The sequence below is a fragment of the Felis catus genome, chromosome D2, assembly GCF_018350175.1.
Source record: "Felis catus isolate Fca126 chromosome D2, F.catus_Fca126_mat1.0, whole genome shotgun sequence".
In the NCBI taxonomy this organism is placed as follows: Eukaryota; Metazoa; Chordata; class Mammalia; order Carnivora; family Felidae; genus Felis; species Felis catus.
The window spans coordinates 6,258,031-6,270,302 of record NC_058378.1 but is presented as its reverse complement, the minus strand read 5'-3'; the positions used below and the strand labels follow the sequence as shown (position 1 = coordinate 6,270,302).

General features: G+C 44.6%; 1 protein-coding gene across 2 annotated transcripts in view; it reads left to right on the top strand.

Moving 5' to 3' along the window:
* Positions 1-12,272, top strand: part of PRKG1 (protein kinase cGMP-dependent 1) — a 1,254,852-nt gene that overhangs the window by 84,083 nt on the left and 1,158,497 nt on the right. The window contains exon 1 of one of the 2 annotated variants that reach the window (XM_023240287.2): positions 10,681-11,138. The exons of the other annotated variant lie outside the window; for it this stretch is intronic. Coding sequence (XP_023096055.1) covers positions 10,828-11,138 — 311 coding nt within the window. The 5' untranslated portion in view covers positions 10,681-10,827. Of the gene's footprint in view, positions 1-10,680; positions 11,139-12,272 lie in introns of those variants that run through there. 2 annotated transcript variants of the gene reach the window in all.

Sequence of the window (12,272 nt, the reverse complement as noted above, 5' to 3'; positions counted from 1 at the left end):
TGCAATTTTTTTTTTCAATTTATTTTGACTAACAGCAGCAACAACAACAAAAACCCCCCAAATGCTCCTTTCTTCCACCCTCCCCACCCTCCACCCGTGAAAGCCACCAGTCTGCTCTCTTCAGGTTTGTAAGTGTAATGTGAGAATGTGGCTGGATATCACATATTTTTTCCCAGAAACATTCAAGGTGACAGGTAGCAAGCGGTTATCATGGGACTTAAGCAGGGACTTTGAACATGTTCAAGGAGTGATGCCTGTGTTCTTTCTTCTGCATAAAAAAACCCACAGTTTTCAACTAAGCCTCTGATATGTTTGACTTATTGCATATAGAAGGGACACGCAGAATTATGGAGAGCTAAAACATCAGTTGTCAGAAAAATCACCGTGTCCTAGTTTTTGTGTCACTTTTTGCTGTCATGTGACAGACAAATTCATTACCTGTATTCACTTCTAAGCTGTGCTTACCATGCTGATGTTGGTTTTCATTATATATATATATACACACACACACACACACACACACACACACACACACACACAGTTGACCCTTGAACAACATGGGGGTTAGGTGTGCAGACCCAGGTGTGGTTGAAAATGCACGTGTAATTTTTGACTCCCCCAAAACAACTACTAATGGTCTGCTGTTGACTGGAGGCCTTGCCAATGACATAAACAACGATAAACAATGATCAACATATATTTTGCTTGTTATGTGTATTGTATACTGTATTCTTACAGTAAAGTAAGCCAGAGAAAAGAAAATGTTATTAAGGGAATTGTAAGGGAGAGAAAATACATTCATAATTCTATACTCTATCAAAAAAAAATCCATGTGTAAGTGGACCCACGCATTTCAAACCTGTATTGTTTATTCAAGGGTTAACTGTATACACACACACACACACACACACACACACACACACACACACACACACTTACACACACATGTTCCAGGCTAATTTTGGTCACAATATTTTAGTTTCAAAGGTTTTGTGTAAGGGGATTGTTCTCACTTTTGAAGCACCTGTCAAGGGCAACAGATACCACAAATATTTCCTGGAAGAACGTAGGAACTGGGTGCTCTTTCAAAAGCAGACAAACATGTGACTTGCAGACTTCCTGCCAGAGACCTGCGATTCAGGACAGCTGCTCACAGGGGCGGTTGTACTGAGGTTCCCGAGTTTATGACACGTGCGCTCCCAAATGACACCCCAAGCGAGGGCTGCCGACTCTGAAGCCCGTCTCCATCTGTATCGCATCCGTGGATATTCATTTTGGTTTGATGGTTTAATCTTTTGGTGGGGAAAAGGCAGAAAGGGACGAATTTTCTGTTTATCGGTGGTGGTGTGTGATACTAAATATTTCTTGAATTCATTCATTTAGTCTATGCAACTAACAAATATACAGGGAGGGCTTGTTTTAGGTTTTGGTGGATGAAATAGAATTCCTAGTTTTCTTGGAGTTTACCGTCTAATGATAAGATAGCTCTGTAGCAAATATTTTCAAATATCCTTGAAACTAATATATAATTATACATCGTAAGTTCTGTTATAAGGGAAAATATCATGGGGATGATCTGGAAGGATTATCAGAGGAAGGGATATTTGGGGAGAGAAGTGAAGAATGAGTTCAATGAGTTCATGACTCAAAAGATAGAAAAGGTGATCGGGAAGTGATGGGGTGGAGATTTTAGGGTTGCAAAATGGGTTAGGTGAAGGATCTCAAAGGCAGAAAGAGAATCACCAGTGGAAAAGCTCTGAGATGTTACAATGAAATTGCTTGGTGCCTGGAGACTTGTAAGAACTCAAAGGTCAGTATGACACTTAGGTAATTAATTATTAATCAATTGCTCTCCTGATTTCAGCCCCATTGTAATTTTTCCTTGACCATTTTCCTAGCGGGAGCAAAATCCAATGACCTGCCTCCTTTGAAAGACAGGAAACGTGACTGTGGGTCAAATGGCAACAATGTTAGTTAGTCCTTCCTGTAAGCACCAGACTGGGCATGTGTTCAGGTCTTCTGTCCTGTCATTGACTGTGGTCATAGACTGGGTGAATCGTGACTTTAAAGGGAAGGTACTGTGGTCTGTAGTCTTGTTGGTGGATCAGGAATTATCGCTGTGTATGTAAATACCCATAAGGGATTTCACAGACGGGGGAGCTGTTTATTAAAAGTATTTTTAATAAGTTGCCTAATTTACCTTTAAACATTCACTATCGTAAATACTTAGGTCCAACACTTAAAACATTAGATGAAAGAAAGCCTAGTTGTTTAAATCAACTGTATACATTCACTCTGTACTTATTTTGGAGATTCATAATACATATTGGAAATTTAGAAGTTCTTTGGAATCACTATGCAGAAAGAATTCTGTTTCAATGAACTTTGCTCAGTGTCTCCCAAGCATTTTTGACCCTGAACACTCCCCCCTCCCCCTTTTCAAGGAACTAGTGTTCTTTAGTTCACCCTTGGAGGAAACACTGCGTGTTAGTATATACTCGTTTGGTGAGAGCTCTCGGATTATGGGATTGCCAGAAAGGCTGTTCGCTGACCACTGAGTTTAGCTGTTGTAGCAGCTGTTACCACATGCTTCTTCTTGGTTATTTGTGTTTTCTTCATTAATGGTTCTGATTTCTCACAATCGGATATTCCCTGGTTGCAGAATATGAAAGTCATGTACTGTGTTAAAAATTCGCTTTGTAGAGAGATTGGTGATTAAAAGAACGTGTCCTGAGAATATTAAAATACAAAATTCTTTTTAGGAAAATACCAATGTAATAAGATTTTAAATGCTGTATGTTTCAATGAGTTTTGAAGTATGTCTTTACTGTCTTTTGTGAACATTCTTCAAGTACTCCACTGGGAAATATTAAATGAACAAAATCATCTCTTGGCACATTCTGAAGTTATTATTACCTTAAAAATGTCTCAAATGGTCTAAGACCAATTACGTGATTTCAGGGAACCAATCCAGTATCACCACCTGAATTTTGAGAGTTTTAGGTAAGGTTTACGGTGTTACCTTTTCATTTGTACGAATTGGAGACAATTGTTCTCTTTCCTGGTGATGACGTCTTTCGTATCACAAGGGATTTTAAAACCTTGCAGTGGGAGGAAGGCTGAACTGCTCTCGTCTGAGAAATGAAAAAAGTTAATCTAGGTGCTTTACCGTGTTTCCATACGTAGATCTCTGTCAAATAAGGTGGAATGCAAAAGATTTGGGGTGTGTCCATCTTTCCTTTGACATAAATGAGGATTGGTTAGGAGGGTGAGGTTGATATGTCACACCTACGTCACATGCGAGACTTTGAGGCTGTGCAAGCACACACACACACACACACACACACATGTGCACGCATCGTCATGTCCCATAGATCCCCATCCATGTAACAGCGATTCCTTACGGTTCGAGTGTAAGGAGACGCATGATAGAACTAATTGGACGTCCTAAAGACCCTTTAATATACTTTGTTCTCTGCAGCAAATTAAATGTTCTGAATTGGCTTTAATAGCTATTACCTAGGAAGCGAGAGGAGGTAGGATTTTCAGGTGCACCGAATCAGGCTTCTGTGTGCACTGATAATAAAAATATCACAGTGAAAGAAAAATATCACTGGAAGAACACGAGGCCGGCAAGGGGAATGCTTGGGTTCCAAACTTGCTTCTGCCTTGAGTGGGTCGTTTGACTCCCTCGGCCTTTGCATTTCCTTAAATTTAAAATTAGGATGTTGAATTACATAATCTCAGTGGGACATTTCAGCTACAATTCTGTGATATTCATTATTGGTAAAAAAAAAAAAATAAGGCCGCTTTGGCTTTTTTTTGTGTGTGTGGCTGCAGGTGGGGAAGGGTGGTAAGCCATATGGTCTTTGAGTTCTCTGTGTTTTGGGAGTGCTGGTGATGGAGGCAAAAATTAAGTAAACAGAGTGCACGTGGAAATGCTCTTGGGTTAGGTAAGCTTCAGCTTTGTGACTAGAGAGAGAGAGGGGTACTTGCTGTGTACAGAGAGAAGGTCTGACCCGTGGAAAAGAAGCAATTTTCACTCAGTTCTCTGTGCTCCTAAGAGCATCAGTTGTTTTTAGCAATCTGCAAATAAGTATTTTGAAGACTTCCCTGTCATTTTTTCCACTTGAAATTGGTATTCGACGTCGATGCTTTTCCAAGAAAGATAGATGGGTAGAATTTTGGCTGTGCTGCGTGTTATGGAAAACTTGGATGGATTTTCCATAATAGCTCCCCAAATTAACTTTGAGATTTGCGTAAAAACATTCTTACGTAATGCGGTGACTCGAGACAGATCCTGAATATTCTGCCTGATAACCAAAAATCAGTACAAGTCTCTATTCGACATTTATTTCCATGGGGCATTCTTATCTACCAGATCATGCTATGCCTGCGCTTTGAAAAATGATTTGTAAAAAATACAGTCTGGACCAGGGAGAAATCATTGAATCTTTAAAAGACGTACATGGGGCAAGGCGACTCATAATCTTCTAGTTGGTTACAAATGCCTAGTGACAATATGTGTCTCCCGGGCCCCAGCTTGCCTCTCTCTCTATCCTTGGTCCAAGGGTATGCCTTCTCAAACCTCAAGTGCCATGTCTCGACCCTCGAATGACATCCACTTGTTTTACCAGACTACCACTGCATTAGCCTGTCATTAAGGATGGATTTCTGGATTTCCATCTCATGGTGATGGCATAAAAGTCAAAACATCAAGAGTTTCCTGCATTTGAAGTTAGGTGATATTTACTTGGTCATTAAGTTCAAGAGGATAAAGATGAGATGATCAGAAGACTTCCTAGTGAGTCTTTTTTTTCCACCTACAACTTCTCTCTCCTTTGGATCTCTGATTCTCACGATGCAGATGCCTTTGTTCCTATAGGCTAATCCCTTCATTCGACGCCCCGATAAAAACCAATTCACTCAAACTTCTATCTTCTTGTCTTTCTTCCATCTTCACTGCTTTCTCAGTTTACCGATTGTAGTAAGTTCACGAGCAGAATGTAGTGCTCGTTGTTTGCTTTCAACTTTGATTACAAAACATGTAGGTTGAAAACGGACCAGTGATAGTAGCTGTTACATGAGATTTAAAATAAGTAACAGGCAAAATTCACAGACTTCGGAGCTGTTCTTCTATAAGCCACATGGTATCGAATATGCTCTCAAATGCAGACGTAGTTTCCCAAATATTTGTTACTATTCTGTGGAGAGTACTGATGCATTAACTTATGAAATGATGTGCATTAAAAAAATGTTTTTATTTTAACATTTATTTATTTTTGAGACACAGAAAGAGCCAGAGCGCGAGCAGGGGAGGGGCAGAGAGAGAAGGAGACACAGAATCCAAAGCAGGCTCCAGGCTCTGAGCTGTCAGCACAGAGCCCGACGCGGGGCTCAAAACTCACAAACCCGCGAGATCATGACCTGAGCCAAGGTCGGACGCTTAACCAACTGAGCCACCCAGGCGCCCCACAAAATGATGTGCATTTATAGGCCAGAAGAGTCATTGAAATAGGACTGAGAAACGAAATCTATTAGGCAGGCAGGAGAGAAATTATCATGTTGCATACCCACTGTTACGTACATTCACTGGGCTTAAAATGTAACAGAATAATAGTTTGTGAACAAAGCATTTTAAAGTCCACGTTCCATTTAAAAATTCTCCATTCATGGAAAAAATCTGGAAAGCCAAATTCCTTCCTTCTTAAACACATTTTATTTCTTCCATGATTTGGAAATGTTATTTGGAAACGGGCAGCTTCTTGAAGAGTACAGAGAAGCGTTCTTTTCGCAGACAGGGCATGTGTTCTCATGAATACTGCTTCAGGCTCCATAATAACATACCATCATTTTAAGCCGTGGAGTATAAGAATTCATTTCAACTGATATTAGGCATGACACTAATTCGGTATTAAACTCTAAGCACATTAGCAATTATGGTACAATGCACTATTACTTTCCAAATCTCAGCAGTAAGTTTTTCATCATTAATGGTTTCTGTGTTTTTTTCTTTTCCATGTGGGATATATCATGCACGGAAGTAAAACTTCAAAAAGCCAGACCATTAGAATGTTTACTTATCTCCATTTGAATATGGATTCCTGATGGCTGAGTCTATCCACCAAATATAATCATAAGAATAACCTAATTCTGTAGGAGTTAATCAAATAGCAGGTATTTTAATTATTGTGATTTATCCATAGAAAGCCAGAATGTCTGAAGTCCAGATTTTTATAAAAACAGTAAGCCGAAAAGAGAGCCTCGATTCTTTGTCTAATTCATCAAACTGCAATGAAAATTCTATCGTCTGACTTCTCTCTTGTGTAGTCCAAAGGCAGTTCCTGTGGTATATTATTATGCATTGAAATAGGATGATTGTGTTCTTAAAATATATTCATACAAACAAATGGGTGAGTGGGTTTACAATGTGGCTAAAATAATAGGTATTATCATTACAGATCGTCCTGGGGTTTACTTTTCTATCTGTACATTTGAAGGCAAAATTTGAAAATATTTATAAAATCGGGTGGCTCAGCAATCCCGAATTTCATAGAGTGACCAACTGTCCTGGTTTGTCCAGGACCGGGGGGTGCCCAGGACTTCAGCTCTAAAACCGGGACAGTCACAAGCAGTTTCAGTATTAAAACAAGGACAATCCTAGCCCAGTGGGTGCAAGTTGGCCACCTTAAGCCAGGATGAAATAGTGCTGGCGTGAAGACAATTTTGGGAAAAAGAACTTTCAAGAATTCTTTCTCCTGCTCTTTCAGGATTTCCCCACATTTTCCTCTTTCCACCTACCCAACCCCAAAGTCAGGCTAGTTAATAGTAAACATACTCTCATCTCTGTGGTTCGAGAATCAGGACATTGGCAACATCTGGAAGCCCTGCAGAAGACAGTGAAGGTCAGGGAGTCAGGGAATGAGCTCCGTATCACATGGTGTGGATTCGAATCTAGGCTTTGCTGTTCATTAGGCAGATGATTCCGTGCTGCCATTTTTTTTCCCCCAAATATAAGTGGAAATAATAATAAAGGCCACCTGGTGGGGTTACATAAACAGTGCCTGTCGTGCATTAAGAGTTCAAGGAAGTTAGTTATTGTAATTGTGACCTTGATTAAGATTCGCAATTTAGAGCATGTCAGTATATCTACCAGTAATGGCAACTCTCAGATCTAGATTCTTAGGGGTACTTGTTCCTTGTAGCGGTTTTCCGTAAGGGGTGGTTTCCATCACTTAAAAAGCTCAGGTGTGTTTTTGTTGTTTTTGTGAGTTTTCCCTACTCAAGATGCATACGTGAAATGGCAGAAGAAAATGTCATACTTAGGACTCTTCCGGGAAATGTAGCATCAGTGGAATGGACACCCAGATGACAAAGTTATCCCAGTCCTTTTGAGGCTAATTATGGCTTTAGTGAAGGGTGATAAATTCTACAGACTTTCTTCTTTTCATAGCCAATATTATGATGAAGCTGTGTCACTGAATGCCTCATTAAATGGTTCTGAGATTCCATTAAGGAAGGCCTGATAAAATTTATTCTCAATCATGAGGGGTGGGTGCAAAATTGAGGAGCATCGATATGCCACAGGTTGGGCTGGTTACTGGTAGCTCGCTTTTCTGAGGGCTGTGACAGAGAGAGACTAGCTACGATCCAGTTGTGAGTTGATTATGGTTGTGACTTGTGAGTTGACTACAGCATTTGAGAGTATGAACTCACTTCCTTCAAAATTTCACGGATGTCTGTTTTAGCATCTACGATGGAGGCTTCCTCCCATGAGATAGGCAGTGGGAGAGCTCAGGAGACCCGACTCCACTCTACTCCACTCCACTCCACTCCACTCCGTCTCAGACTTGTGTAGTCACTGCCTGGGAAGCAGAAGGTAGACTTGTGCCTGATCTCTGATTCTATGGTTTAGTTTACCATGAGACAGGTCGTCAATTTGTCCGTTGAAATGTAAGTACAGGACCTTGATTTTTCTCATAGAATTTATATCCAGTATTTACCAACACAGTAGCAAATATGTTTAAAGAGGGGGAGAGAGAGAGAGAGAGAGAGAGAGAGAGAGAGAGAGAGAGAGAGAGAGACTGAGATCACTCAAAAGATTGAGATGCAGAGCCAGATCCCTTCAGATCTAAACAACCAGTCAAAAGCATCATTGAAAAACGTACTTAAAATATTTATTTTGACTTCAAGAATGGAAAAGTCAAGAATTCTGGAGGTTGCACGTACAATTATAAAGTCAGGGGGAAATTCAATTATTTTGGTAATATAGGCTAATATAACCAAATATATTCTTATACCTTGAATACTTTTTCAAAGTGTAGGTCGACTGTAATAATCATGTGTTTTGGCTGTTTACTTTCTTTGCATGGATTATAGCAGGCTCCTGATTCTCAGGATGGGATTCCTCACGGGATGTACATTTTGTATCACAACAATGAAATGTAGGATGGATATATCCCGTACTTGCATGTAGATATGAAAGCTTAAATAGTGAAAATTATTTACATGACTCAGTGGAAAAAATTTCACTTGTATCCAAAATACCTGTTTTGTTTTGTTTTTTTTTTTGGTTGAAGGGCTATTTTTTTTTAATTTCCTTTGTGGATGTTGACAGGCTTTCTTAAAAATGAAGAAGAATCTTCTCTACTTTGTGCTGCCCAAAGACATTTAAGTTACACCATTTAAGCCTCAAATGAACCTTAAAACATAACCCTGCTTAGTGGTTGTCTAATGATCCCCCCTGTACCATTGCCTCGGATATATTTTTAGATATAATCGCTTGGCCTCAGGGCCCCAATGTAGATCTATAGGAAAAAGGCAGTTAGTGCTAAACATTTTCTCATGGGATTAAAGAATTTGCATAGGTTAAATAAAAATAAGAATTTGGCCTTTTGCCTGGGACAAGGAAATTGTCACATATGCTCTCTTTTAGAATAGAGTCCTATACAAAGTCACAGTACCTCTACTGGATTTAGTTTTAATTAAAACAACAATTAGAACTATTTCACTGCTGTCACTATTTGTAAATTACTTATGTTCTGTTCACTAGGAATGAAAATGTTTCGGGAATTATCCACCTTGTGTGTCACGTGCCGAAGTAAATGCATTTCCCTGTTGGAAAGCAGAACATTTAAGTGTCTTCTATCACCTAATGCTAAGAGCATTAGATCATGATCTTAGTGAAGCATGTTTAGGATATATATCCTTTGTCATGTATACCTCTGATGACAAACAAATACACGTTGAATCAAAAAGTTTGTTCATGTGCCATTGGCTAGTGTTTTTTTTTTTTCCTCTTTGCTTAGAAAAAGTTGTGTATTCAAAAGTAAGAGCGAAAATTTTCTTGAGACCGATATATTCACTCTTGGCTACGTTTAGATTGCAGTGAATAGTTCTGGATTGCAATTCGATTTTAATGTATTTTCTATCAGCTTTGTTTGACTGCGAGGGAATGGCCCAATAGAGCTTTGGTTTGTGACACTGAGCGCCCAAGAATAGCAATCAGGACTGCTATAAAAGATGCTCTGAAGTTGGGTGAGTCCATGAAGATTTAGATAAATATTAGGAATTTCGGTAAGCGGTGAGTAAATATTGGTAGATTCTAAACATGTGTTCAGGTGATGGGCACGTTCCCCTCCCACAAAGAAAGCTCACTTAATTGTCATTTCAGGAACTACTGAGTGGGGAGAGCTGAGTGGACGGGGAGAGGGGGGGCGGTGTGGCTTTCGGTTCTGCAGCCCATCTGGGCCCCCCCTCTTGTCATGATCCCTCCCCACAGTTTGCGTCTTGCCATTCAAGTGTAAGGATACAGTTCTAACAGCTTGGTCGCCAGAGATGGAATCTTTTTGAAGATCTTAGTTCCATTTCCCAATGGACTTTTTGGAGCTCGGCGATGATGCTTCCCGCCGCCCCCTTCCCCGGCCCCCCACCCCGAAATAGCAAATGGCAGAAGCCAGGCCCTCCGTAAAGTCTTCCGCAGACACTAGCTCGGGCTGGGGTGGGGCGGGGAGAGCCGAGCGGCCTTCCAGGGCCCAGACCTGACTGGGAGAGTTCACGAGTGTGAGTCCGGAGGGGGCGGGCAGGGCGGGGGGGGGGGCGGCAATCGGCAGGGGCCCGAGAGAGCCGCCCCCGCCGGGCGCCACGCACCAGAAGCCCCGCCCCCCTCGCCCCTTCCCCAAAGGCACCTGCGCGCCGCCGGGGCGCCCTCCCGCCGCCGCTCCTCTCCTCGGGGAGGCAAGTTTGTGGTCCAGCGCCAGCCACCTGTGCGAGGCGCTCCCCGCGGGCAGGGTGGCGTGAGTGAGGCCACCGCGCGGCCACGCAGCTCGCGAGCCTCCGGCGGGGAGGCCGGCGGCCAGGAACCTCCGGACCCCGGGGCGCTCCGGCGGCCGAGCCCGCCCTGCCCGGGGACGCGGCCGGGAGCGCAGCCCCGCGGCCCCGAGGCCGGGGCGCCCGGTGGCGGGGGCGGGGGGCGGGTGTCCTCCCCCGCGTGCCCCCACCCCGAAGTGGCGCGCCCGCCCGCTGCGCCCCGCCTCCGGCCCTGCGCCCGCCGCGGCTCCCGGCTCAGTCCCGGCGCGGACCCGCCGCCTCGCGGCCCCCGCGCTCAGCCTCCCCGGCGCCCCGACAAGTGGGGATCCGCACGGAAAGTCGGCGGCGGAGCGGCGGACTGGGCATGCTCAGAAGCCAGGGCTGGCTGGCTCTGGGCTCGAGTAGGAAGCGTCTGCACTCGGGAGGCGGCGGCGACTTTGGGGAAAGTTGACCGGAGCGGGGAGCGAGCCCCCGGGCGCGCGGCAGCGGCAGGAAGGCGGCCCGGCGGCCCGGCGGAGCATGGGCACCCTGCGGGATTTGCAGTACGCGCTCCAGGAGAAGATCGAGGAGCTGAGGCAGCGGGATGCGCTCATCGACGAGCTGGAGCTGGAGTTGGACCAGAAGGACGAACTGATCCAGAAGCTGCAGAACGAGCTGGACAAGTACCGCTCGGTGATCCGGCCGGCCACCCAGCAGGCGCAGAAGCAGAGCGCCGGCACGCTGCAGGGCGAGCCGCGCACCAAGCGCCAGGCGATCTCCGCCGAGCCCACCGCCTTCGACCTGCAGGACCTCAGCCACGTGACCCTGCCCTTCTACCCCAAGAGCCCACAGTAAGCAGGGGAGCCGCGGGTCTCGGTCTTGGGTGTGGGCCCCCGCCCCGCGCGTGCCATGTCTGTGCTCGGGCTCCGAGGCGTTGCAGCCGTTGTGGCGGGCGCTCCGCGCGCGCCCTGCACGCTCCTCCGAGCCGCGCTCGCTGCGCCCCCGCCGCCTTGCTGTCTTTGTCAGATGTCGGGCTATTTTTGCAAGATAGACACGCACGTTCGTGTATGCCACCCGGGGTGCATAGTTGGAACGCGCCCCAGGTGTGTGTGTGTGTGTGTGTGTGTGTGCGCGCGTGTGCGTGAGTGTGAGCGAGCGAGCGAGCGAGCGTGAGAAGACGAATGAAAAGCCCCGTCTCCCAAACACCCCGGCGAACCTGAACCTGCCCGGCCGGAAAATCCTAAATGCAGGCTCATCGGACTCGAAATGAAATGCGTCTGTTGTCACCCTTACTTTCTCTGCTCCGGCGGCTCTCCCGGATTTCTCTACCTGCTGGCGACAATCGCCCGCACCCCTCCAACCTGATGTGCTGTCATCGCCAAAGTGTCAAAAATAAGCAAATGCGCATATAAAAGGGAAGATTTTTGTTTGTTTGGGTTTCATCTCCCGAACTGGATGGCATTGACAGCCCGCAAATGGAAGCCTAGTCTGTTGATTTAAAAAAAAAAAAATTTTTTTTCATAACACGCGAGGGAGATCGTTGCTTGTTTTCCTTCAGGAATTTGCATGATGTTGCCTGTGAGGTGCCTCGGTCTGCTGGGAGGGCTGTGTGTGTCCAGGGTCCAGTGTGAGAACTACACTTAACGTTTATCGACACTGTGAACACAGTGTTTGCCTTACTCCTGGCTTCTGATGCAACCGCTCTGGTAGGGCTCTTGCGTTGGGAGAACTGTGTTCTGATGTCAGTGGGCTTCATAACTTGGGTATGAAAATTGAACACAACTTGTTATACACCTTAGGGAGAGCATGGTGGCAGGACCATGAGATTAACACGCAGCGAGGGAGAGCACCCAAACGGATGGTGTTTTTAGTGGATAGATAATGCCATAATCGGTAAAATGAAAGATTTTGCTACTGTATTTCTAACTACCTCACACTGGCTGTTTGACACGTGTTACATAATAATGCAAGCTTTCTTGGAACCC